Source organism: Tamandua tetradactyla, chromosome 23 (assembly GCF_023851605.1).
Source record: "Tamandua tetradactyla isolate mTamTet1 chromosome 23, mTamTet1.pri, whole genome shotgun sequence".
NCBI classification, from domain to species: domain Eukaryota; kingdom Metazoa; phylum Chordata; class Mammalia; order Pilosa; family Myrmecophagidae; genus Tamandua; species Tamandua tetradactyla.
This window is the reverse complement of record NC_135349.1, coordinates 4,601,612-4,628,927: the sequence shown is the minus strand read 5'-3', so window position 1 is coordinate 4,628,927 and position 27,316 is coordinate 4,601,612. Positions and strand designations below refer to the sequence as shown.

The window sequence follows — 27,316 nt, the reverse complement described above, 5'->3', positions numbered from 1 at the left end:
TCACTTCTTGTTACCCCTGGGGTCCCGGGCCTTCCTTGTTGGCGGTTTAATCTGCTGTGGGCTTGGAAATCTGCTGCGAGCTCGTCCGAGCTGCTCTCTCCAGGCCCTGACTCTGGGCGAGGTCACTGGACAGCATAGTCCAGGCAGGTAGGGCCCCTGCCCGACGTGACTGCCTTTCCTGTCACCCAGCCTTGGGTCTCGTGCCCAGTGCTGCTGCCCTGGACACGTAGGGGGAGCCGAGGGCAGGGGCCGCAGTCCTTGGGGCTGCTTCCCGCTGATCCTGTGGCCTCCAGCCTGATCTTTGTGTTGCTCACGTGCTCCAGCCTGGTTGGAGAGGGCTCCCGGAGGTGCGTGTCTGATCGCAAGGTAGCCAGAAGGAGTTTCACTTTGTGTCATTGCATCTCTTTACTTAAATTTTAAGCTGTGTTTGGATCCCACGAAAGGACGCTATAATGTGTGCAAGTCCTGAACAGAAAACGGCACCCACGAGCCCCGGGCCACAAGGCCTGTCCCTGGGCTACTGCCCCTGTCCTCTCCGGAGGGCCCCCAGCCCTTGGGCAGAGGCTGGTGGTGTGGTCTCCTGCCCGCCTACCCCTGGCCTCTCGCCTCTGCACTCAGCCCTTACTGGGCCTCGCTGGGCTCTCACAGGCTGCCTCCCGTGGGGGGACGGCAAGCTCATACCGTGGCTCCTCAACAGGGCGAGCGGAGTCGCCTAGATACCAGGAAACACTGTGAAAAGCCAGCCAAGGATCCCCTAGAGTGCTCTTCCTACTGCAGGTGTGACAGGAAGGGACGCCTCGGAGGGAAGCCCGTAGACTTGTGTTAGGAAGCCCCTGCCATGGGGCCTTTCCAGCAAGTTCTTTAGCATGGATCTTCCAGGCCCAGCTGGGCCGCTGTCTGGGAGGGAACAGCTGTGGGCTCGGCAGACCCTGGCCTCTGCTGTGCATTCTTTGCTTTGGGTGAGAAACTGGTCCCAGGTCCCAGGAGCTTGCAGGGCGCCGCGGGGGGCAGGGTGGGGTGGGGGTGGGGCCTCTGCACACTCCCCTGGTGAGCCACACAGAGGGGATGCAGGCGAGGACTTGCTGTGCTATGCGGCCTTCCAGGTGCATCCCAGCAGGCATAGCTGCCTGTTAAAAAAACAATCCCAGGCACAAAAGCCAGGAGGCACTTTGCTGGCATCTTTATTGCCAAAACATCAAGTTTTACGAGTACCTTTCTGGCAGTTACTTGACACATGTCGTAAATCCGGCCCCTATCGGGCGGGGCCCCCTGTTTTGTAGGGTGTGTTCCCTCGGAGAGACTGAGAACACTCTTCCTCAGGCGGGATGCTGGGGGCTGGGGGAGCTGGCGCCTCTGTCCTGGCAGAGACCAAGGTTTTCCATCTCGTGCCCTCAAGACCCACAGGATGGAAGTTTCTCCCGTGATGAGGGTCACTCTGGGGCCACATGCCGTGTTCTCATCCCACTGGGGTCTGGCGTGTCCGCCCCTCAGCCTGTGTGCTCTGGCCAGCACTTGGGGTTTGCTTTGTGTTTGCTTCCCAGCTGCTGCTGCTGACTGATCCCTTGTGTGGCCAGGAGACAGCACAGGGCTGGGGGCTGCTTGCGGGCGAGGTTGGCTGGGGCCCAGGGGCTGTGGTGTAAAGGGCCACATTGCAGCAGTGGCTGCCTGTGGGGCAGTGGGAGGGTGATGCGAGAGGACCTGGCACGTGGCTCCTGGGCTTGTATTTCTGGTCCTCCGTGTGGAGAGGGGATGGGGCACCCTGATGAGCTCTGCAGAGCAGGGCAGCTGTGTGCTGTGCCTTGGGATGCTCGGTGGGACAGTTGGTTATGTAAACGCTGGTTCTAGAACATGCTGCCCACTGTTCACTCTCCTCCCAGAGCCGGGAGCTGCTCCACATTACTACTTGGGGGCCTGTGCCCGCTGGGGTGGTCTGTGGGTTTGGTCACCTGTCCCTTTTCCACCCCTCCCCCTGCCGGTCTGCTGAGGGGCCTCAGGGCCCGGGCCTCCTCAGGCTGGCCGGAAGCATGGAGATGTGCTCTCAGCTCTGAGCGCTCAGCCCTCAGGGGCACCTCCCCCCAGGGCAGCCTCTTGGCCACGCAGGAATGCAGGCAGACAGGCTTCCCTTGTCATCCCGCACAGGGGTGGCCTCCCTGGCCCTGGGCCCTCTGATGCCCTCTGATGCCTCTCCATGCCCGGCCCCTCCGCTGCCCGCACCTACCTCCGGTCCCTGCTCGGCCAGGAAGGGCTGCAGGGCATGGCTCCACGTTACCACGTTTCCACGCGTGTGTTCAGCCCGCGCGTGCGGGGTGGGTGGTCAGGCCCCGGGCCCTGGGCTGGGCTACTGACACAGGTCTCTGGTCTAGTTTCCAGGCAGAGCGGCCTGCACTGAACGTCGTCATCTTCCCTCTGCTGCACGAGGGCCTGACCGACGTCATCCGCGACGTGCCCATGATGCACCTGGACGAGATCACCTTGTTCAAAAGCAGAGTGGCCGAGGAGCCGCCGGACCTGTGGTGGTGAGCGGGCAGGCCCGGCCAGGCCCCTCCCCACTGGTCCCCTCTGGCCTTGGAGGCTCCACCTGCGGCAGGCCTGGGGCACCTGTGAGACACGGGGCGCTGGGCTCACCCCCAAGCAGGCACCCTCCCTGCCTCCCGAGCTGCTGCATCTCCCAGGCTTGTGTCTCGGGGGCCCTGTACCCCCTCGCTGCCTCTCATGGGTTCTGCTGCTTAGTGAAACTGGGTGAGGGGCTGTGCTTTGAGATGCTGTGGGGAGAATAAAGTGGGCCACGGGCGCAGCCCAGGGCTGGCAGGGCCTGAGACGTGGGTCCCTGGCATGGGGGTCCCGGAGGCCCTGGCCATGTTTCCTGCACCCCACGCTGCCGCCCAGCCCTGCCCAGCTGACATCACTTTGCCCTGGTGCTCGTGGCCAACGACCGGCCCCTCCACAGGGTCGCTTTGAGGGCAGCAGGAGTCTGTGCCTGTGGGGGGGAGGTGCCCTGCGAGAGGGTGCATTGTGGGGGTACCAATGGGGGGTACACAGTATGTAAGGTGCCGGTGTGGGGGCCCTGTGGGGTGTGTTTGGGGGGTGCCCGTGGGGCTGCACTGTGGGGGGGGGGGGGGGGCGCGTGCTCCTCCTGAGCTGCATGTGGCAGGCACCGTGACAGAGGTACACCAGCTTCCAGGGGTGCTCTCACGTTCTGTGGCCGCAGATCTGGGATTCTCCTTCCCCTGAAGACAATTTTAGTCCTGCACGTCTCTGTGCTTCCAGCACCGTGACCATCAGCCACGTTCCGGACGCTGGGAGTGCGTGCCCCCACCCCTGGTGCTGCTCACCCAAAGGCCAGGGCCCATCTCCCTCCTGCGTGGTAGATTTGGGCTGCTCAGCCCTGGGAACTCTTTAGTGTCTAGGAAACTTATATGTATTCGGGGTGTATATATGTGTGTATATATAGATTTGACTTCATTTGCGTGCCCTAGAGTTTTAACCCGAGAGGATGTTAAGTGCTGGGTCGTGGTCCCAGCCCTCCTTTTAAGATAACTCGATTTGGCACTTTAAATACACTGAACACCACCATGGCGAGAATGAGGAACAGTCTCTGGGTGTCCAGGCCTGGCCACCTGCCAGTTGGGGGCCTTTGCCTCTCTGAGCCCCAGACTCTCCCTGGAGCCAGCACCCTCAGGGCTGCTGGGGGCACAGGGGTCCTCTCTCCCACACCTGGCTCAGCACTGGGCCTGCCTTTCCCCAAGTTCTCGAGGAGGCAGAGAGCCCCTAGCAGCTTGCCCCCCTCATTCCCTGTATACCCGCGGCACTCAGCTGGGGTCGGGGCCTGGAAGGAACCGTGGCTCCGCCCATTCTTTCCAGAGTTTTCTCTAAGTCGTGTCTGTCGTGGTGCCTCTTGACATTTCTGCACGGTGGCTTGAGCCTGATTCCACAGCTCTGCTCATCTCGGATTTGTTTGCACAGGGCAGGCAGGGGCTGGGCCCAGGTGCCCCCTCCCTGCCCCTCTCCACTGAGACTCCAGCAAACAGCCCCCGCGAGTTCCACACCCAGACCAGCGTCTTCCCCCTGACCCCCCATGTCCTCCGCAGGACTCACCGTCCCAACTCTCCCTGACCTGGCGGGCTGTAGGGATTGCTGCTCCCCGATGTGGGCCACGGGGCCTGTAAAGAGGGATCGCAAGGAATGGGAGCCCCTTCATCCCCAATTCTGTGTATTTCTTTCAGAGCTTTAAAGTGGTACCTGGAGACCCTAGGGGACAGTGGTCAGATAGCAGGTGGGGGCTGCTTGCTTCTTGTCTCCCAAGCAGGGGTGTGGCTGGCTGACGCCAAGGGCCGCGACAGCAGAGGGCCTTTGGGTTCTGGGCTCTGTGGATGGGGCTTCCCTTCCATCTGGAGCAAGCGGGCTCATGCCAGTGAATTGTCTTCACTGGGAGCGCCTCAGAAAGGCTGCGGCTGTGTTTTTGTGACCACATCGGGAGCCTGTTTTCATGAGCAAGCAGCTTTAAGCAGCAGTGTAATTGATGCCAACAGCCAGGCCAGGCGGGGGCTCTTTGGTGAGGCGGGGGAGCATTCAGCCTTGGGGAGCAACACCTGAGCAGGAGATGTGGTGTTTTCAGTGTCCCTGCAACTGTCCTTTCACCAAGAACAAGAATTTCTGCTGCTTCTACACCCGAGCCAGGACTCACCAGATGTTAGTAATGTGCTTATTTTCGCTAAGTGCGATTTTGGCACCATTGTTAATTGCAATTTATATTCTGCAGCATTTTGTGTTGGGAAGAGACTCCACCTAATAGTCCCTGCTTGGTAGAACGAGGCTGTTAAGCTGCGGACCGTATGCTGCTGGTGGGGACAGCGATCAGGTCTTTGCCTGGTCAGCATCCGTGCGCACGTGTGTGCAGGTGTGTGCATGTGCAGGCATGTGTGTGTGCGGTCATGGGTGTGTGGGTGTGTATGGGCATGTGCATGTGTGTGTGTGTGTACAGTCGTGTGTACGTGAATAGGTGTGTATGCACGTCTCCGGGATGGAGGAAAAAGTGATGAGGGTGTTTCCCCCATTTATTCTCAAAGACAAAAGTCCCTGACCCTCTAGATGCTGTCTCCTGCCTGAACCCCCAGCGCCCCTAGCTCCGTGGCCCTTTCTCCCCAAGGCCTCTCCCAGGCCCGGGTCCCATGGGCCCTGCCGTCTCCCAGTGCACTTGGTTTGCTTGGCACAGTCATGTGGCCCTGGGGCCCAGGCCCGGCCTCCCCAGCGGAGGCCTTTGGGTCCTGAGTCACCAGAGGGCAAGGCTCATGGGCTGCAGACTGGGTTTCTCGTTTTCACGCCCAGGAGGTGTAGTTAGGACCAGTCACTGCCTAACAGGATGGAGGGACAGCACGTGGGGCTGGGAGTCCCTGCTTGACTCAGGACCCGGCCAGGCTGGGCCTCGCTCCCCTTGGCAGGAGAGGGAGGTCGGGCTGGAGCGAGCTTGGGTCTCGGGCCTGGACACACCTGTGGCCACTTGGACAGAGCTGCAGACCTGAGTGTGCAGCGTGCAGCCCCCGGGCCCGGCTGGAGGAGCTGGGGCTGAGCGAGTGGTCTTGGGGCTCCCTCAGCCAGTGAGCCCTCTGGGTCCTGGGCCCTGTGCCGTGGAGTCGGGGGCCAAGCACTCCCTGCACCCCGGCCAAGGAGGCAGCAGTGTCCCAGGGGCCCAGGGGGAGCAGCCCTGGTGGGGGCCGCCCTCAGTGACCTTGGCCCCTTTCCGGACGTGAGCACGGTGAAGGTCTTGTTAAAAAAGGCGATGAAAGGAAGTAAGTGGTGGGGACCTGATGGTGGGCAGTGTGGCTGTTGGCAGTGGGGTTCCAGTGGGTCCAGCTCTGAAACCTGGGGCCAGAGGCTACTGTGGACAGAAGGGAGATGTTGCACCCCGTTTTTAGCCACCTTGACCCCTCCGCATGATTCCTCCCTCCCTTCTTTCCCTGTAACAGGGAGGGCTGGGGGTAGGGTGGGGCTCGATGGGGGCCGTTGGTCCCATTTTCACTTGGGGGTGCAAGATTCTCATGAGGGGCTTCTCTGATGGAGAAACCTGGATCTGACACACGCCTGTTGGCAGAGTTGGGGTAACCCTACTCTAAAGCTGTTGCTGCAACACTGGTGTGGGAGCCTTTCCACTGATGTCACAGCATCAGGGCCCCAGGCTGCACCTGGTTTCTGGCAGCCCTATCGCTGGTCCTGAAACAGCCCTGGAGGCCATGAGGGGTGCGGAAGCCAGGGTGAGGGGGTAGCACGCAGGAGGCGGCAATCTGGGCATGTGGGGGTGGGGAATAGTGTATGGTGGTAAGTGTAAGGGGTGTGTGTGTACAAGGGGGGTGTGCTAGTGAATGTGTGTGCACCAGACATTCCATGCTCGGCTGGCACTGGCACCTGTCCTGGTGTGATAAGCTGGAACCGGTTTACACACAGCTTGCTTTTGGGGGTGGCGGGGGAGCAGCCTGCGGGGTGAAGATGGGGTGGGTGGGGGTGGGGACTCTTCGTGGCTTGTGATGAGGTGCTAGCGACTAGGCAGTCACTTGCACTCCCGTGACAGACCCCTCCTCATCCGTGCGTCCATTGAACTGCCCGAGCGCGGTGTTTTCACAGGGACACTCGCTCCCAAGTTTTGTGTTCATTGTAGCAAACTACATTTTGATGGGGTATTTTCACGTTTATTTGTGGCATGTAAAAATTTCAAATAAAGTATAATTAATTTAGAAAAATAGCCGTTCTGTGATCTCTGCAGCATAGACACGTTCTCAGCACCATTCCAGGGATGGGCTAGGCACTGTGCTGGACTGGATGGAGAGGTGAGACCCCAGGGGACTGCACGTTGCTTGGTGGGTGCTAGGAGGCGCCAGCTGGGGAGGCGTGCGGCCGAGGCTGTGAGGTGGCCTGAGACTCCATGTGGTCACGGTGGGCTGGGGGCGGTGGAGGGGGCAGGTGGCTGCAGGTACTGCCGAGGGAGGGAGAGAGGAGACCTGGAGGGCGGGGCGGCGAGGAGTCTCAGCAGTGGCTCCACGTCCCTGCTTGGTCCCCGGAGTGGGTGCCAGCTGGTCACCCGAAGCTTGGCGCCGTGCTGCCTGCTGGAACGGTGGGGAGAAGCGCATCTCAGCACGAGCTCAGCACAGCCTCCCCGGGAGGAGTGCCCATCAGGTGGGCTCAGAGGAGGGATGTGCAGGTGACAAGTCACAGTGGCCTCTGTTTCCGAGACACGCTGTGTCCATCGTCCAGGGGGCAGGTGTACAGGAGGAGGAGGGGCCGAGGGGCGGGACCGTGAGGCCTGGGAGCTGGGCTGCTTGGGTGGTAGCAGGGCAGACGGATGGAAGGATGGGCGGACGGGTGGATGGTTAGGCTGACGCAGCACGTGTGGCTAGTGTGAGAAGCTGGTGAACTGCTGGGTATTCGGGCTATGTTTGCATTCTCTATAAGGGATTTGTCGTATATTTTGCAACTGTCCTGAAAGTTTGAAATTCTTTCAAAAAATAAAATAGGAAATTTTATGTTGTTTTGTGTTACCGCAATAAAAATTAAAAACAGCAACGACAACAACAAGTTTTAAAAAAATAAGTGCACTATTATTGCAGATAGCACATCACCCCTCACTTCCCCTGGCTTCCAGGCCAGGTGTTTGGGTGCATCCCCTGTTCCCTGATGTCCAGGGCCTCAGCTGGGATGACTGAGCTGGGGCTGGAATCTTCTGGAGGCATCTTCGCTCCCAGGCCTGGTGCTAGGTTTTGGCTGCCGGCCGGGACCGGTGCCTGTGGCTGAACATCTGTTGGTGCACTGCGTTGAAGAATGTCCCCCAAATTTATGTGCACCCAGAACCTGTGTGCGTGACCCCATTTGGAAATAGAGTGCCTGCCCGTGTAAAAGAGTTAAGATGAAGTCCTCCTGGAGGAGAGGGTCCCTAAAGCCTGTGTCCTTAGAGAGGAGACAGGAGTGAGCCTGGGGTCCCTAGAAGCTGGCTGCGGTGAGGAAGGCGCCCTCCTGGGAGCCTCTGCGGGGAGTGCTGCCCACACCCTGTTTTGGACGTGTGGCCCCCGGTCTGTGAGAGAACGAATTGCTGTTGCTTTCTTGTAGCGCTTGGTTACGGGGCCGTGGGGAGCTGGGACCCGCGGCCTCCCTGTCTACTCTCCAGGTGGCTGGTCAGGCCTCCTGGCAGCATGGCAGCTGGGCCCCCAGAGCCCACGTCCCGAGGAGCCCAGTGCCTCTCCCACCCTCTGCTGTTGATCGAGGCAGTCCCAGGCGCCTGGGTTCAAGGGGAAGGGCAAAGCTGCTGCTGGACAGGAGCGCCCGGGTTCCTTGCAGAGGTGCGAGTGGGGGCCACCTTGGAGAATGGGCGTGTGTCCTGGGAGGAAAGCAGCCTGGTTGGGGCATCTGTCTAACCTGAGACGAGGCCCAGCCGCCCTGCTGACCTCCTCCTGCCAGCTCTGCCTGCAGCCTTGCCTGTGTGTGGGGGGGTGGGGGGTGACGTGGCTGGGAGGAGGGTCATGGGCCGTTGTGCTGGGGTCCCCTGGGGGTGCTGGGCCACCTGCCTTTGCCGAGGTGCCAGACCATACAGAGAACCACGGCTCGAGTAAAGCTGGTTTTTGTAGCTGAGATGAAAAAGGTTCGTGCCTGGGTCTTGAAGGTTTGCTTCTGATGCCTCGGGCTTCGCGACTGGAGGAGGGAAGGGCGGAAGAAGAAGGGTTTGATTTTCACCAGTAGCTCTGCCCGAACACTGGAATTTATGGGCAGTGTTGAACTTCCCGAGTCTATGGGGAGACTCCTGACTTTTCAGGGCAGGGGTCTTAGGTGAGCTAAGGTGAGCCCTCATTTTGCAGGTGAGACCCCAGGCCCCAGGAAGCAGGTCCTGGCCCAGGAGCCCGTGGCCAGTGGGTGACAGAGTCTGAGCTGGGGGACAGGTGCTTTGCTCAGAACTTTCCCCATCAGATCTGGGCCCAGAACTGTGTGGAGAAGCCGCCTGATGTGACTGCATGTGGCTGGAACCTGGCCTTGGAGACCAGTGGACCCGTTCCGGGCTTTTCCTGGCCACCATCCATCGCTAGGCCCCTCGGGCAGCAGTTCCCAGTGCCCAGGGCAGCAGACCCCCTGGTGTGCGGGAGGAGGCGAGCAGGACACCGCACTTGGGCTCACAGGTGCCAGGTTCTGGGTGGAGTTGTGGTCAGCGCCACCCCAGATGGAGAGGGACAGGGCCGGGGCAAGCCAGGGGCTCTTTGGTCCGGTTGGGTGGCCGGGGTCAGGGAAGGCCTCTGCGGGAAGGGTGCCGGCAGCGGGCGTCTGCCTCAACAATGAGGCCTTTCCCGCAAAAACACCCCCACGCCCCTGCCGGGTGTCGACATGCTGGGCACCCTCTGCGTTCCAAAGCCGGTGGCCTCTCCGGTAGTCTCTCTGGTGGCCCAGCGGCTCTGGCGTTTAGCAGGAGCTCCGGCTTCCGTGGCTGCACCTGGCCCGAGAGGAGGGCGTGGTCCCGGGCAGCAGGTGCGCTGGGCAGTGGGGCGTCCGGGACAGGGGGGCTGGGTGCCTTCACCCCTCAGAAGAGCCGTCCCGAGAGTCCTGGGGGCTAGGGAGGGTAGGGTTGGGGGCAGGCCTCACTACGGCCCGTCCCAGCTCCCTGCTTGCCTTTGGGGGTCCCCTGCACCAGGTCCCCTGTGGGGCCAGCAGGGAGGGGAGCTTCTGTTCCCCAGTGGAGGGCAGCCGTCTGCCCGGCTGGTCACACCCCGACACTCACACTCACCCTTACACCCCCACGTTCAAATGCACTCACACTCACTGACGTGCACTCACACCAGCACCCTCATCCCCCCACGCGTTCCTGCCCACCCAGTACACGGGCACAGTCCCACCTGTTCTCACACTCTGCACATCCTCACAAGCACGTACACGAATTCACACCCACACACGTTCGCACGTTTCTTCCACAGCCACGCGGACATCATTCACATCCTTCATGTTCACACACGTGTGCCCATTTACACACTCACGTCCACACCGTGGTCACAGGCACACACTCATTCACACGGTCACACTGGCACACGCCATTCCCCCATCACTCACACTCACTCACATGCACGTGACACACTTCATCAGAGGGGCTGGGTGAGTGACAACTACAACCCAGTTCAATTCAAGGTAAACTTTTCTGTTAGGTTCATTCCAGAAAATTGGACAAATTCAGGGGAATGGAACCCAGGGAGCAGAAGTGGCTGCATCCCCAGCAGCCAGAGGGCAGCTCTTTTCACATCCGCGTCCTCAGACTCCTCACCCCGTGTGTATAAAATGTCACATGACCCAGGGCTTCTGTGAAACATGATTCGGGCACTTGACTAGGGTTTGTCCGGATGCATTGTAGTAACGACGTGGCGTGGCTGTCGTGTGCACTCTCTCGAAAGGAAAGCTGCGCGGGCTAACCCGGGGCAGGGGGGCTTGTCTATATTTAGGATTTTTCCCTAGGGAGAGGCTCTCCTTAGTGAAACTGCCAGGCCTAGGTGAGGGCACGTCTAAAGCTGGGAGGAGCCTAGAGGCAGCTGCAGAGGGGCGTCTGGGCGAGGGGCTGGCAGCTGTCCCCGGGAAGACCCGGCTCACCTTGATGCAGCCCCATCCTAAATGGGGATTTTTATTTGCTAAGTTCCACTGAGTTCAGATTTACTAATTACTCAGGAAATACACAATTATTAAGGCATACAAATTAGGAAATGCAGATAAGCCAAAAGAAAACAGATTGACTTTATGTTTGTATGTCAAGATTTACAATATAAATTGACTTTAAATTTCCATTGAGTGGTGCCCCCCCCCCCCCATGTTTGGATCTGGGGAGGGGAGCAAGCTGCAACCGGCTTCTCCCAGGAGTGAGGAGGGGGCTCAGCTCCCTGAGGGTCCCGGGCTCGCCTCCAGCCCAGCCAACGGTCCCAGCAGCCTGACACAGTGGACGTCTGTGGAAGCAAAGCTGTGGTCCCCAAAGATATCACACCCGATCCCCAGATCCTGTGACCGTTGGATTCCATAGCCAGGGGCTTTAATGTGGAAGAGGGAGGGAAAAGGGGCAGAAGCAGAGAGAGGACAGCGAGAGGATGGCTGGAGGAGAGGCCAGCCCCAGGATGGGTGACCTGTCAAAGCTCTTGGAAGCTACCAGAAGGAACATGCTGCAGACACTTCACTCAGCCCAGGGAGATCCTCGCCAGGCCTCCTGAACGTAGAGGGAAGATAAATGTGTGTTGTTGTACTCGGTTTGTGGCAGCTTGTGACAGCAGCCACAGGAAACCAAGCCACCATTGGAGGCATCCCCAGCAGCCTCTCCTGTGCTCCCGGCAGCCCATGAGGGGAGGGAGGAAAACCAGCCAGGAAAAGAATGGCAGGGAGGAGATGCCAACCCCACTTCCTCCGGATGGAAAGATTTCTGGGCTTTAAAAAAAAATCCCCTTTTGATTTTCTATATTGAACATGGATGAGCTTAATTCTGAGATGTTAAAAAAAAAAAAAGGCACACTACACACACACACACACAAATCCACAAAAGAACAAAGAAAAGTAAAGCAATTGCATTAAAAATAAAAGCAAGTAACATGCAAATCTTAAAACGAATAGATCATATCTATATATAGTAGAAGGAGAAAAACCAAAATAAAGACATGCATAAAACCAAAGGAAGCGAACAAAAGCAGTCACATTAAAAATGTGTTACAATTGGGAACCTCAGATAGAATTTTTAAGTGTCAAGTTTTGCCTCCTCAACTCCTTCTATTAAAAACTAAGCAACGATTGTGACCTTGGTTAAGGGGAAACTCAGAAGCTTATAGTACAGAGTATAGGAGACCTAGAGACTCAGAGAAGCCAGAGATGGGTGAACGGTTCGCTAATGAACTTGAGCTTAAATGTAAGGGAATGGACAGAAACGAAGGCTGTTCATTAGTGGGTCTGTAAGTAATATTTTCGTATTGACCGTGAACAGGATTGAAAGGGAATGTCTAGAGCCATGTGTCCCACCGATTGACACTGCAAATATAGATTAGTCCTTGCATGAATTACTGCAAAGGTATGAATCTTGTAAAAGAGTAAATAATATAGGGGTATGGGGGAAAACTATTAACAGGAAGACATCAACAACCCCACAGCAATATGAAGGGTAAATAATTAGGGGGGAAGACAAGAGTTAAGGGGAAGTTTGTATCTGGTGAGGGTGTGTTTATTGGATATTTTTATTTTGAGCAATGACAATTGTCTAAAAATCAGAGTGTTGATGCTTGTACAACTATGTGAGGATAGTGTGAGACGTGGATTGTTTGTTGACTGTGGACATCATCCATGATGCCCAGTGGCTGAAGGTGGCTGAAGGAGATACTGACTGAGAAGGAGAAGGGTGAACTGCGGTGTGCACAGAGGATGGACCACTGGGCACCTGCAGAGACGAGCGAAGCCGTGAGGCAGGCAGCGAAGTGAGCGAGCCTTCAGGACATTACGTGGGACAAAATAAGCCAGAAACCAAAGAACAAATGTCGTATGGCCTCTTAGAGAAAATACCTAGAAGAAAATTGGGGCCCAGATTATAAGCTCTTATAGTCTAGAGCGTTAATGTCATTTCTGGATCTGAGAGGCTGTGCTATAGATGTGTAACTTGGTATCTCCCTGGAATTTTGGCTCCCTGTGTGACACCTAAGGCTCAGCGTTGGCGTCCTGCCGTTCTGAAAGTCAGCCTTGCTGCATACAGCAACTGTTAACGAAACCAAAAAAGAGATCAGGCTTCAATTAGGGATAAGAACGAAGCTGATCGGGTTGGGATTCAGGTAAATCAGGATGCGGGGTAAGGATGGCATTGTCTGTATTTTAGAACTTCACCTACTTATGCGACCAAAAGCCGAGAGGTTTATTTTGTCCAAAACCTAAACTTTTTGCAGCACATGATCTAACTTAACCTGTCTAGAGAGCTTATTTAAACAACCCAAACACGTGGAGCCCCGAGTGGGAATGCGGCTTGTCATTCTGTATAGTTTAATCTAATACCTGGATCATCCCAGAGTATGTTGGGCAGTTAATTAAAATACATTGGCAAAGCCTCTTGAGGGATGGCAGAAAAAAATATGGAACTATTAAGCTTTACCACTGGGGAAACACCTGGTACTGTCTCAAACGTTAGGGACGCCCAAGTCAGTAGGCCAAGCCCTTGGTCTGGAGGCTTGCTCTTGTGAAGCTTGTTCCTGTAAGGGAGAAGCTTAGCCTACCTGTAGTTATGCCTAAGAGTTACTTCTAGGAAATCTCTTCTGTTGCTCGGATGTGGCCTCTCTCTCTCTAAGCTCAACTCTGCAAGGAAAATCTTTACCCTCCACTTCACGTGGGACATGACATCCAGGGGTGAAAGTCTCCCTGGCAATGTGGGACATGACTTCAAGGGACAAATTGGGCCCTGGCATTGTGGGATTGACAAAGCCTTCTTGACCAAAAGAGGGAAAAGAAGTGGAACAACATAAGGTATCAGTGGCTGAGAGAGTTCAAATAGAGTCGAGAGACTAATCTGGAGGCTACTGTTACCTAAGCTTCAGCTAGATTGCTGATTACCACAGTCTGCCAAACCCCAACCGAAACCATTCCTCTTAACCCTAAATAACACCTAGGGCTCTATCTGAGATTCTACAAAAGTTTCATGCACTAAGATTACTTTCCAGAAACCTACAACTTCCAGATGGTTCCTAGGCCAGATAAGTCCTGAAACCTAGAGGGGCCATTCTCTTCAGAACATCAGCTAGTTCCATCCCCTTATTTCATATTAGCGACACTCCAACATGAAAAAGTTAGAATGGGCATAGCGCAAATATCCCTAAATACTGGGAGAAAGATCAAAGGAGAAGGTGGAGTTATGATGGTTGAATCATTGTATCGATGTTTCTTTTAGTCTCCACTGCCTTGGAGCAGCTAGAAGGAAACAGGTAGAATTGTGGACCTGCAACCTGTACCAAACTCTGAAATCTGTTCTGTAACTACTTGTTACCATGTACTTTGAAATGTATTGCTTTTTTGTATATGTGTTATGTTCCACAGTAATAAAAATTGTTAACAAAAAAAAAAACAAAACTAAGCAAGGGGTGGACTCTAAAGTTGGCAATTAGCTTATTAAAACTACTGGTCAATAGACTGTACTTGGAAATCCTGAATATTTGAAATTATTATTCTTTGACCATGTCACCGGACAAATGCCTCAAATAAATGCATTCTTGTTGAATTAAAAAAAAAAAAGTGTTACATTACGCAGCTTTTAAAATGCGCTCTTATCCTTGTGACGTGAAACAAAACAAACCGTTCACAGTAAACTGCTCCGAAGAGGCAAAGTTGCAGCACGCAGTTTCAATTAGGGAAACAGTCCTTATCTCAGTATATTGCTTTGTTCCGGAGGAACCCCAGTGTGCACCCAGCCACTAGTGGAGGTGGTCTTGGGGGGAGGGGATGCTACCTGCGTGAGGCTAGACGGGGCGCTTTGGAGCTGGCAGTTCACACTCGTGCTGGAGGCGGGGGGGGAGTACAGGTGCCCCTTCTGGGCTATGGGGTTGGGGGCACCCATTTCACCAGCTCCTGGTGGTCTCTGAGGACCCTCTCCAGGCTCCAAGCTGCAAAGCAGTGCCTGCCCTGAAAGCGGGGAGGGCCTGGGTTTCTTCACCTTTTTATTTATTTGTTTTTAATAAAACACTGCTACAGAACAATCACACAGAACTGCTTGATGAGTTATTATAAAGCGTCAAGAAGTAGAACGTTGCCACCCACTCTCGAAGCTCCATTCACAGCCACCTCCCTCTCCCCGAAAGTAGCTGTCCTTGTGCTTTGTACTGAAGCTCAGCCTTACACATTTGAAAAATTTGCTCTGTTTTTCACTTCTCAGAAGAGGAAATACAAATGGTCAAAAGGCACATGAAGAGATGCTCAGCATCCCTGGCTATTAGAGAAATGCAAATCAAAACCACAATGAGATATCATCTCACACCCACCAGAATGGCCATTATCAACAAAACAGAAAATGACAAGTGCTGGAGAGGATATGGAGAAAGACGCACACTTATCCACTGCTGGTGGGAATGTCAAATGGTGCAACCACTGTGGAAGGCAGTTTGGCGGTTCCTCAAAAAGCTAAATGTAGAATTGACATATACCCGGCAATACCATTGCTAGGTATCTACTCAGAGGACATGAGGGCAAGGACACAAGCGGACATTTGCACACCAATGTTTATAGCAGCATTATCTACAATTGCAATGGGATAGAAACAGCCAAAATGTCCATCAACAGACGAGTGGCTAAACAAACTGTGGTATATACATACGATGGAATATTATGCAGCTGTAAGACAGAATAAAGTTATGAAGTATGTAATAACATGGATGGACCTTAAGGAAATTATGCTGAGTGAGACTAGCCAGAAACAAAGGGACAAATACTGTATGGTCTCACTGATATGAACTGACGTTAGTGAACAAACTTGGAGAATTTCATTGGTAACAGAGACCATCAGGAGATAGAAATAGGATAAGATACTGGGTAATTGGAGCTGAAGGGATACAGATTGTGCAACAGGACTGAATGTAAAAACTCAGAAATGGACAGCACAATACTACCTAACTGTAATACAATTATGTTAAAACACTGAATGAAGCTGCCTGTGAGAATGATGGAGGGAGGAGGGCTGGGGGCACAAATGAAATCTGAAAGAAAGATAGAGGTTAAAGATTGAGATGGCATAATCTAGGAATGCCTAGAGTGTATAATGATAGTGACTAAATGTACAAATTTTAAAAATGTTTTTGCATGAGAAAGAACAAAGGAATGTCATTACTGCAGGGTGCTGAAAATAGATGGTAATTAATATTTTAAAATTTCAACTTGTATGTGAGACTAAAGCAAAAAATGTTTATTTGGTACAATATTTATATTTTGACTAGTGCATTTCCTAATATAACTATGTAGACAGCTTAATTGAAGACCATAATTACATGGAACCTTGAGTAGGACATGAGATTTTGTTGGTTTGTCCAGAGCGATGCCCCAATAAATCCCAGAGTGATTTGAACAGTGAATAAAAAAGTATTTGCAAGTCCCCTTCAGGGAATGGTGAAAACGGGGGAAAATTCAACTTCCCCAAGTTGAATTCTTGATATTCTCACAAGCAGTGTGGACAACCAAAGCTATAGGCTGAGCCCCCAGTCTTGGGGTTTGTTCATATGAAACTTAACCCCACAAAGGCTAGGTCAAGCCTACTTAAAATTAGGCCTAAGAGTCACCCCCACGAGAACCTCTTTTGTTGCTCAGATGTGGCCTCTCTCTCCAGCCAACACAACAAGCAAACTCATCACCCTCCCTCTGTCTACGTGGGACATGACTCCCAGGGGTGTGGACCTTCTTGGCAACGTGGGACAGAAATCGTAGAATGAGCTGAGACTTAGCATCAAGGGATTGAGAGGACCTTCTCGACCAAAAGGGGAAAGAGTGAAATGAGGCAAAGTGTCAATGGCTGAGATTTCAAACAGAGTCGAGAGGTTATCCTGGAGGTTATTCTTACGCATTAAGTAGATATCACCTTGTTATTCAAGATGTAGTGGAGAGGCTGGAGGGAACTGCCTGAAAATGTGGAGCTGTGTTCCAGTAGCCGTGTTTGTTGAAGATGATTGTAGAATAATATAGCTTTCACAATGTGACTGTGTGATTGTGAAAACCTTGTGTCTGATGCTCCTTTCATCTACCTTTGCAACAGAGGAGTAGAACATATGGAATAAAAATAAATAATAGAGGGAACAAATGTTAAAATAAATTTAATTTGAAATGCTAGTTATCAATGAAAGGGAGGGGTAAGGGGTATGGTATGTATAAATTTTTTTTCTGTTTTCATTTTATTTCTTTTTCTGAATAGATGCAAATGTTCCAAGAAATGATCATGATGATGAATATGCAACTATGTGATGATATTGTGAATTACTGATTATATATGTAGAACGGAGTGATCAAAACAGGAATGTTTGTGTTTGCTTAGTGTTTTTGGTATTTAAAAAAATAAAATAAAATAATTACAAAAAATTTTGCTGTTTTTGCTCCCTATTTTAACCACTCTCATGTACACAATTCATTGACATTCAATGTTGTGCTGCCATCACCCCCATCCATTATCAAAACTTTTCTAGCATCCCGAACAGAAACTCTGCCCCCATTAAGCACTATTCTCAGCATCACCCTCGGCCCCCACCCCCCAGCCCCTGGAACCCCCAATCTACTTTCTGTCTCTGACTCTGCTGATTCTAGATATTTCATATAAATGAAATGACACAACATTTGTCCCTTTCAGTCTGACTTCTTTCACTCCGCGTGATGTCCTGAAGGCTCACCCGTGTAGCAGTGTGGCCCAGCGCCACATCTCTTTTCATGGCCGCATAATATTCCAGCGTGTGGATGGGCTGCATTTGTCCATCCATGGGTGGATGGATGGTGGGTCATTTCCACCTTTTAGCTGTTGTGAATAGTGTTGCTTGCCACAGCTTTTTCTTCTTTTTTGTTAACTTTTTATTGTATAGTATGACATGTATACAAAGCAAAGAAATAGAAAAACAATAGTTTTCAAAGCGCTCTTCAAAAAGTGGTCACAGGACAGATCCCAGAGTTTGTCATGGGCTACCATACAAGGCTCTCAGATTTTTCTTTCTAGCTGCTCCAGAATATAGGAGGCTAGAGGGCTTAAATACTTTTATCATCACAATCGGCATTTTTCCCCTTCTGTTCTTGTGAACAATAACATACATACAAAAAAGATTTCCAAGCACAGCACCACAATTAGTTGTAGAACATATTTCAGACTTTGACATGGGTTACAGTTTCACAATTTTAGGTTTTTACTTCTAGCTGCTCTAGAATACTGGACACTAAAAGAGCTATCGATTTAATGATTCAGCATTCATATTCATTTGTCAAGTCCTATTTTCTATGTATGATTCCACCATCACCTTTGATCTTTCCATACCTCTCTTTGGGATTGTTTGGGCTTGCCACATCTTTTGAGTCTTATCTAGAGATTTTCCGTCCATCCCTTTCTTTTCGGTATAGTTTATTTATGTTTTTATTTTTTACATGGGCAGGCACCGGGAATCGAACCCTGGTCCTCTGGCATCGCAGGCAAGCATTCCTGCCTGCTGAGCCACCGTGGCCCGCCCTATAGTTTATTTTTTGAGGAGCCCTGGCTGTTCGACTTGGAGAGCTTCCGTCCCCTGGGCTTTGCCACCAGCACCCTGGGGTGCCGTTTGGCATGTGCTCGGCTCTCTGTGCTTTCCACAGATTGGCAGCTGTGCTCAGAGGTTTGATCAGACTCTGGTTCAAGCCTTCATTTTTTTCATTATATATATTTTTTTACTGATTTGTTTTAAATTTGACTTCTGGAATAGGGATGTATTTGCAAGATTCAACAATGAAACTGTATTAAAGGATGTCTAGTAAGAAGGTCCCTTCTTACTCCTGTCCCTCCATCATCCATTTCACCACCCAGCCCTCCTGCTCTCCAGGTAGGCACTGCTTATTTCTGGAATTTCTTTCTATACAAGCTAATGTGAATATAGTCCAATCCCCATTGTGTTGTATATTATATACACTGTTCTGGTTCTTTTTTTTTTTTTTTCACTTAATGTATTTTATTTTATTTTTTTTAATTTTTTTATTAATTAAAAAAAATTAGACAAAACATTAAGATATCATTACAGACAAAACATTAAGATATCATTCCATTCTACATATACAATCAGTAATTCTTAATATCATCACATAGTTGCATATTCATGATTTCTAGAACAGTTGCATCGATTTAGAAAAAAATAAAAAAGACAACAGAAAAAGAAATAAAACGATAACAGAAAAAAAAAGATTATACATGCCATACCCCTTACCCCTCGCTTTCACTTAATGTATTTTAGAGGTATTTCCTGTCAATGCATATCTTCTTCAATCAGATTTGTTTAGATTTGAGATATAATTTATGTACTATCTAATTCACCATTTTAAAGTGTATACTCAGTGGCTTTTCGTATATTCACAAAGTTGTGCAACCGTCATCATTTTCTAATTTCAGAACATCTTCATCATTTCAAATCCCCCGGGGGAAAAAAAAAAGGAACTGCATTGCCCATTAGTGGTCACTAGTGCTAACAGCCCCTCTCTGACCCCTGGTAATGTCTTTAAAAAAATTTTTTTTTGATTTTTGATTTTTTTTAAATACCAAAAAAACACCAAACAAACGCAAACATTTTTATTTTGATCATTCCATTCTACATATAATCAGTAATTCACAATATCATCCCATAGCTGCATTTTCATCATCATGATCATTTCTTGGAACATTTGCATCTATTCAGAAAAAGAAATAAAAAGAACACAGAAAACAATTTATACATAAACATACCCCTTACCCCTCCCTTTCATTGATCACTAGCATTTCAAACTAAATTTATGACCCCTGGCAATTTCTACTCTACTTTCTGTCTCTATGAATGTGCCTAGTTTAGAGATGTCACACAAACGGAATCGTACAATATTTGCCCTTTTGTCCGTGGCTGCTTTTGCTCAGCAAAATGGTTTCAAGGTTCGTGCGTGCTGTGGCATGTTTCAGAGCTTCATTCCTTTTTCATGACTGAAGAATATCCCATTGCATGGATGTACTGCGTTTTGTGTATCCATTTATCTGCTGCGGACGCTTGCATCCGCGTCCATCATTTGGCAATTGTGAAGAATGCCGCTGTCAACATCCGGGTGCAAGCCGCTGCATGGCCATGCTTTCGGTTCTCCTGGATATACACCTGGAAGCGGAATTGCTGAAAAATCACGTGGTAACACGTTTAACTTGTTGAGGAACCACGACGCTGTTCTCCACAGCGGCTGCACCCTTTTCCAACCCCACCGGGAGGGCACAAAGGTCCCAGTTTCTGTAAAATCCATCCTGGTAGACCTGACATAGGGCTCCTTTTGGCTTTGGTTTGCATTTCCCTAATGGCACTGAGCATCTTCTCAAGTGCTTTTCGACCATTTGTCTATCTTCTTTGAAGAAATGCCTGTTGGAGCCCTTTGCCCATTTTTAAATTGCATTTGTTGTCTTTTTACTGTTGAGTCAGAAGGGTTCTTTATGTGTTCTGGATACCAGACCTTTATCAGATCTAGAACTTGCGAATACCTTGGCTTATCCTCTGGGTTGTCTTTTTTTTGGGGGTTGCTTTGTGGTGGGGGTCATTTCATTCTTTTTCCATGTGAGTATCCCGTTATTGCAGCACCATTTGTTGAATGTTTGTTCGTTTGTTTTTTTGTTTGTCTGTTTGTTTGTTTGTGGAAGTGCATAGACTGGGAATCGAACCTGGGTCTCCTGCATGGCAGGCGAGAATTCCACCGCTGAACCACCTTCACACCCCTTGTGGGTTGTCTTATAACTGGCTTCAAAGTATCTTTAGATGTACAAAAGTTAAAACTTTTTAAGAAATCCAAGTTCCCTATTTTTTCTTTTGTTGCTCTTACTTTTGGTGTCACATCTAAGAAATCATTGCTTAATCCAAGGTCACAAAGATTTATACCAATATTTTTCCTAAGACTTTTATGGTTTTAGCTCTAAATTTAGGTTTCTGATAAATTTTGAGTTAATTTTGTGTGTGTGTGTGTAGATGTGAACTAGGAGTCCAAATATTCCCTGGCCTATGAATACTCTTACCACAGTGCCATTTGATTGTTGAAAAGACTCTTCCTTCCCACACTGCATGCTCTTAGCACCCTTGTTAAAAATCATTTTACTATAAATGTTTATTTCTGGCCTCTCAATTCTAGTCCACTGATCTTTAAGTCTCTTCTTAGGCCAGAACCATGCTTTTTGATTACTTTAGCTTTATGGTAAGTTTTGAAATTGGGAAGTGTAAGTCCTCTGACTTTGTTCTTTTTCATGATAGTTTGGCTATTCGGTGTCCCTTACCATCTCAAAGAATTTTAGGACCAGCTTGTCAATTTTGGTTAAAAAAAAAAAAAAAAGGACCTTTGGAATTTTGATAGGGATTGCATTAAGTGTGTAGATCACTTTGAGTAGTCTTGTCATCTTTTTAACCATATTAAGTCTTCCGATCCATGAACTTAAAAATGTCTTTCCATTTATTTAGGTTATATTTGGTTTCTTTCCACAGTGTTTTGTTGTTTACAGTCTACAAGTCTTCTTACTTTAAATTTAACAATTTATTAAGTATTTTGTTCTTTTTGATATTATCCTAAATGGGATAGTTTTAAAATTTCATTTTCAAATTGTTCATTGCTACCGTATAAAAATGCAACTGAGATTTGTGTATTGATCTGCAGTCTTGAAACTTGGCTGAATTCATTGATCACCTCTCATAGTTTTCTTGTGAAGTCTTTAGGGCTTTCTATATTTAAGATTAAGTGGTATACAAATATAGCTTTCCTTCTTCCTTTCCAGTCTGGAAGCCCTGTATTCCTTTCTCCTGCCTGACTGCCCCACCCTGGGTGCACCCTCCAGCCTCACGTTGAATAGAAGCGGTGGGAATGGACATCCTTATCTACTTACTGATCTCATTTCTGTAAGGTTAACATTAATGTCCCTTTTATTATTGATTTTAGTAATTTGAGCCTTTGTTCTTTTTTTGTTTTGTTTTGGTCCTGACTAGTCTTGTTAAAGCCTTGTCACAAAGTTTTGTTGATCTTTTCGAAGAACCGGTTTTTGTTTTCCTGGGTTTTCTCTATTGTTTTTCTAGTCTCGTTATTCCTTCGGTAATATTTATTATTTCCCTCCTTTGCCTTGCTTTGGGTTTATTAGGGTAGGTTATTGGTTTGAGATCTTTTTTCTTTTTTCACGTAGGCATTTACAGTTATGCATTTCTCTCTGAGCACTGCTTTTGCAGCGTTCCATAGGTTTTGGTGTGTTCTGAGCTGGATTGTGGGGGGAGGGGCGAGCCGCAGAACTAAGACAAGTTAAAACGCCACCAAGCTCAGTGTTCTTACCGAGATTACACTACTTTTCTTGCGCAAATACCCCGAGGATTGCCGCAAGCCTTTGGTTCATTTCCAGAGTTCTGAAAAAGTAAATTCCAGCAATTTTTGCCCGTTTTGTGTTACCTTTTTAGGAAGGGCAAATTTTCCGAGGTTGTTAACTCTGTCATTTTTGCTCACGTCATCTCTTCAGTCAGTTTTCACAGCTATGCTATATTCTACTGGATGGGTGGATTATAATTTTAGTTCATCCTTGTGCCTGGGCGCTTAGATTGTTTTCAGCCTTTTGCTACAATATATAGTACTGCAGATTGATAACTTGTTATTTCTGTCATTTTGCATAGATGGAAGAATCTGTAAAATAGATTTCCAGAAGAGAAATTACTGGGTCAAAGGGTAAAATTATTTGTAATTTTGATAGGTACCACCCAAATTGTTTTCTGGGGGTGTTGATTGAACCAATTTATGTTCCCACTGACAATGTACAAGTCCTTCCTTCCCCAGAGTCTGGCCAATAGAGGCTGTTAGCTGACTCGTATTTGATTTTTCCAATTTGGTGGGTATAAAATAGTATCTCAGCGTAATTTTACTGAGCAGTTCTCTTGTGAGCAAAGTTGAGCGACTTTTTATATGTTTTAAGGACCACTTGGATTTTCTTTCATTTTTTTTCTTATTGATTTGCGAGCACTCTTCCTATATTAAGGAGATGAGGAGTTTACTTTTATATAAATAAACATGTGTTTCTCAGCCTATCTTGTTGTTTGCACATCCTGCTCTCAAAAACCCTGGAGACAGCTGAAAGTACAGATGGTGTCAACTCCCACATTAGCTGGTCGTGGATCTTTCTCTCCTGGGTGCAGGGGTAAAGCCAGGGCCCTGCACCCCCCTGGGGACTCGGCAGTCTGATGAGCAAGGCTTTGGGAGCCCACATTGGCGCCAGTTGCCTCAGGTCACTTGCAACCACCTTCTCCTGTGCTGGGGTTGCCGATCTTCCCTTGTGACTTTGGCAGACTTCTCTGTGTCCTTCAGAATACACATGACTTTGATGCCCCCACCCTGGGAATTCCTCTCCCAGCCCTGGCCCTTCTTGTGTACCTGGTTCAGGCTTTCACTGTTTTTTTTTAAAACAAATTTGATTAGAGAAGTTTACAGAACAATTTTGCATAAAATACAGGCTTCTGATAGCACCAACATTTGCATTGATGTGGAAAATTTGTTATAATCGATAGTAACACTTTTCTGCAATTCTGTTTTTTTAACAGTAATTACATTTGTTACAGTTGATGAAAGATTATTAAAGTAGTACTATAACTATTGTCCATACTTTACAGATGGGTATTTTTCCCCCATATTTCCAAACTTTTTTTTTTCATGCATGTTTTTAGTTTGTTACTCATCTGTCCTATCACTGGATAAAGGATAGTGTCAATTGCACGGTTTGTTTTTTACAATCACATGGTTACATGATAAAAGCTATGTGTTATACAGTCATTTTCAAAGAGCAAGGGTACTGGATTACAGTTCAACAATTTCAGGTATTTCCTTCTCGCTATTCTGATACACTACAAACTAAAGATAAATACCTAATTAATAAGTCAGTAGTCATAATAATTTGTTAAATTCTAATTTCTCAGTTACACCTCCACCATCTCATTCTCTCAGTCTCCAGGGATATCTGGGCAATGGCTGTTTTAGCTTCTTTGTGCTGGAAAGGGGTGTTGCCTTATGGGATAGAGGAATGAAATTGGTTGATGTTCTTAGAGACCCATACCTCTGGGTTTTAGGGTTGATCTGGCATAGGAGGCCTTACGTTTCTAAAAAAAACAAACCTACTAGGCAAAACATTTATGGAGTCTTAGATAGAGCCTGGGGTTTTCTTTAGGGTTTTCAGAAATAGTATCTGTTGGGGCCTGTGTACTGTGGCAATTTGCAGTATCTGCCTGAAGCTTGTATAAAAGCAATCTCCAGAATGAACTCTTGTCTCTATTTGAAGTCTCTCAGCCACTGAAACTTTATTTTGTCTCATATTTCTCTTCTCCCATTTGGTCAAGAAAGCTTTCTCAATCCCACCATGCCAGGGCCAGGCTCATCCCTGGGAGTCATGTCCCACGCTGCCAGGGAGGCTTAGACCCCTGAGAGTCAAGTCACTGTAGAGGGCAGTGAGTTTATTTGCAGAGTTGGTTTAGAGAGAGGCCACATTTGAGCAATGAAAGAGGTTTTCTGGGGGTGCATTGCCATCGCAGTTTCATATAGGGGCTTCCAGAATAATTGCCATTATTTTACTGTAGTACATGTTTTAATCAGTTCTTTTCTAAAAAAATAGTATTTGTTTAGAAAATATAGCTTGTATAGATAAACAAAAGGAAAGTAATTCATTCGCAATATTAGTATTTTGGAGTATATCTTTGTAGACTTTGTCCTCAAACTCGTTTGAGCACGATTTGCAGTAGAAGAGAGATTTGCGTGGGGTCCCTGGGCAGAGAGGAGGAGGGGCAGGAGCCCTGTGCCCCACATGCGAGCCCGTCTCATCTAAACAGAAAATGCGGGCCAGTCAGGGAGGGCTTCACGCCCCTGCCTGCGTCTGCCCGACCTGCGCCTCCCTTCCAGCCGCGGGAGGGTCTCTTCATCTGCAAAATGGGGCGACGGACGCCTCCTGGGGTCGTTGTGAAGACGAAATGCAGTGGATTGTGTGGAAGCTCAGAAAACTGGACAGAGAGCGGCTGGGGGCCCGGCAGTGCCAGGCCTGGGTGCGACAGAGTTGGGACCGCAGCGGGTGCTCTGCCCAGGGTGCAGAGCGGTGGGGACCCGGTGAGAGGAATTGACCCATGATCCATGCGACACCGATGAGCGGGGGAACCTGGCTGACGTCTTCTTGAAATCAGCCCCAGAGACAGAGGGACAAATATGCGTGACCGCCCCCCCTCCCCGACATGAAATACCTAGAACAAGCGGACGCGTAGGGAAGCGAGCGCACTGGCGGTTCCCAGGGGCCGGGGGTGGGGGGCACGGGGTGGGGGGTCAGAGCTTCCGTCTGGGGGGATGGGAAAGTATTGCCCACGGGTGATGGTGGCAAAGCACGTGATTGTGATTAAGGCCGCTGAGCAGCGCGCTTGGGAACGGTTACAGCAGCTGGCGGTGTGTCATGCGTGTCACCACGATTGACACCTGAGTGCACCTGAGGGAGGATGCACAGGAGGTGCCTTTCCCAGGCCTCCCTCCCCTGCCCTGGGCTGCGGGGCCCGCTGCTCCCCGGGTTCTGCTGGAGACACCCCCGACCCGGGACAGCCCCGGAGGAGAGGGGGGTGGGGGGTGGCGGGAGCGGAGGGAGGGTGACTTGTGGCCCTCGGGTGGGGTGGAAAGGATTTTCCCTGAGCAAATATGACTCTCAGCCCCAGATCCACTCTGGGTGGTGCTCCCGGGAGAAAGGGGGAAAGTGTGTCGAGGGCTAGAGGGAGAACCAGAGCCTTTGCAGCCGGCAGGATGGATGCTTCTGGGGCGCTGGAGGGGCTGGGGACAAGGCAGGGGGCCCGGGGGAGGGGGGCGCATGGATCCCGCTTTCCAGGTGCGGCTCAGGGAGGGCAAGTGCCACCAATTGTGCAGCAGGGGGAAGCTGAACTCGGGGCCCCACATCCTGAACCCCAGGCCCAACCCCGGGCGCTCCAAACCCTCCTTTACACAAGCTGAGTCCTGGTAGCAAAAGAAGGCTCTGGCTGGCCTGGCTGCAGTGGGGTGCAGTGCTCCGGGTGCAGGGGGCACCCCCACCCCACCCAGACCTGGGGAGACTGAGGCTGAGGCCCCTCAGAGGCCTGGAAAAGTGGTGGGGGGCTGCTGGGTGCACTTTCTACCTTGACTCCCAACAAGATTTCCACGTTACACTGGAAACTCACGGAGGTGACAAATAACCTCGCAGGACTGAAACAAAGCTTCCCGAGGCCACGTGTGCCCCACGGATGAGGGGTGCATGCTGATGTCTTAGTTTCGATTCTCTTTAGTTAAAGAAAAACCCATGTTCAGACGTTAAGAATGTTCATGTTGTATGTTGATTGGTTTTATTAATAAAAAATTAAAAAAAAAAGTTCCACCCCTAGAGTAGACTGCGGGGAGGGGGACATGGGGACTCTGTTTCTGTTTTGGGGGGATGATGAGATCACTTTGGTTCTGGTGGGGGGGTGGGTTGGGACACAAAACTGTGGCTGAAACAGATTCCATCAAATTGTACGCGTGAAAGTGGTTAAAACAGGGATGGCTGTGTTGCGTTGTTACCACCAGACATATATCTTTTAAGCTGTTTGAAACCCACCCAATTGATTTTAGGGTTTTCTGCCAAATTTCTCAAATTGGCATTTGGGGGGACCGGGACAATCCACTCTGCAGCACTGTCCTACTTGTTAGTCTCCCTCCCTCCAGTGGCGGAGGGCTCCCCCCATTCACTGTGAAAATCGTGGCCCCCGCACTTGTCCAGCTGTTCCTGGGTGGGGGGGCACTGTGTCCTCCCCGCTGTTTGAAAACCCGTATCTGGCCAAGGGAACCAAGCAGTGGTCTCTGCCCCCGTCTGGATGGACGAGGGTCCACCACCCAGCAAACGCCCACCCCCCTACGCCCTCCCGCCACCGGACCATCCCTGGTGGGCAGGGGCTGTGCTCCGTGCCACCTCGCTGCAGGGTCCCAGCTCACAGGGCAGGAGAGAGGGTCCTGGAGGGGCTCCCACCGCGATGTCATTCTCACCCCAGGAGCCACGTGCACTCACTCCATGTATCAGTTTGCTAGCTGCCATGATGTGATATCCCAGATCTGGATCGGCTTTTAAAAAGGGGAATTTAGTAAGTTACAAGTTTACAGTCCTAAGCCTATAAAAATGTCCAAACTAAGGCATCCAGAAAAAGATACCTTAATTCAAGGAAGGCCAATGTACGGGTTAGGAAAACCTGTCAGCTGGGCAGTCACGTGGCTGGCATCTGCTGGGCCCTCGCTCCTGGGCTCCGCTGCTTTCAGCCTCTGTCCCTGTGGGGGTTCCTCACTTTGCTTCTCCAGGGCTGGCTTTCATCTCTTGGCTTCCCTTGGCTCTCTCCAGGTTCTGGCTTGCTTATCATCTCATGATGACATCTGCTGGGCTCCAAGCATCTCCAAACAACCGGGTCTCTGTTCTCCAGGTGTTGGCATCTGTGTCAGCTCTGCTGTGAAGTTTCTGTCGGCTCTATTGTTTCTCCAAAATGTTTCCTCTTTTAAAGGATTCCAGTAAACTAATCACGACCCACCTGGAATGGGTGGAGTCACATCTCCATCTAATCAAAAGTTCACCCCCACAATTGGGGGTGCCACATCTCCATGGAGATCA

At 50.2% G+C, this 27,316-nt stretch overlaps 1 protein-coding gene across 1 annotated transcript in view; it reads left to right on the top strand.

Annotated features, from left to right (window-relative positions):
- Positions 1–14,073, top strand: part of FBXL18 (F-box and leucine rich repeat protein 18) — a 62,592-nt gene extending 48,519 nt beyond the window's left edge. Inside the window, exon 5 of the mRNA XM_077140510.1 lies at positions 2,364–14,073. Coding sequence (XP_076996625.1) covers positions 2,364–2,520 — 157 coding nt within the window. The 3' untranslated portion in view covers positions 2,521–14,073. The remainder of the gene's footprint in view (positions 1–2,363) is intronic.
- The last annotated feature ends 13,243 nt before the right edge of the window (positions 14,074–27,316 follow it).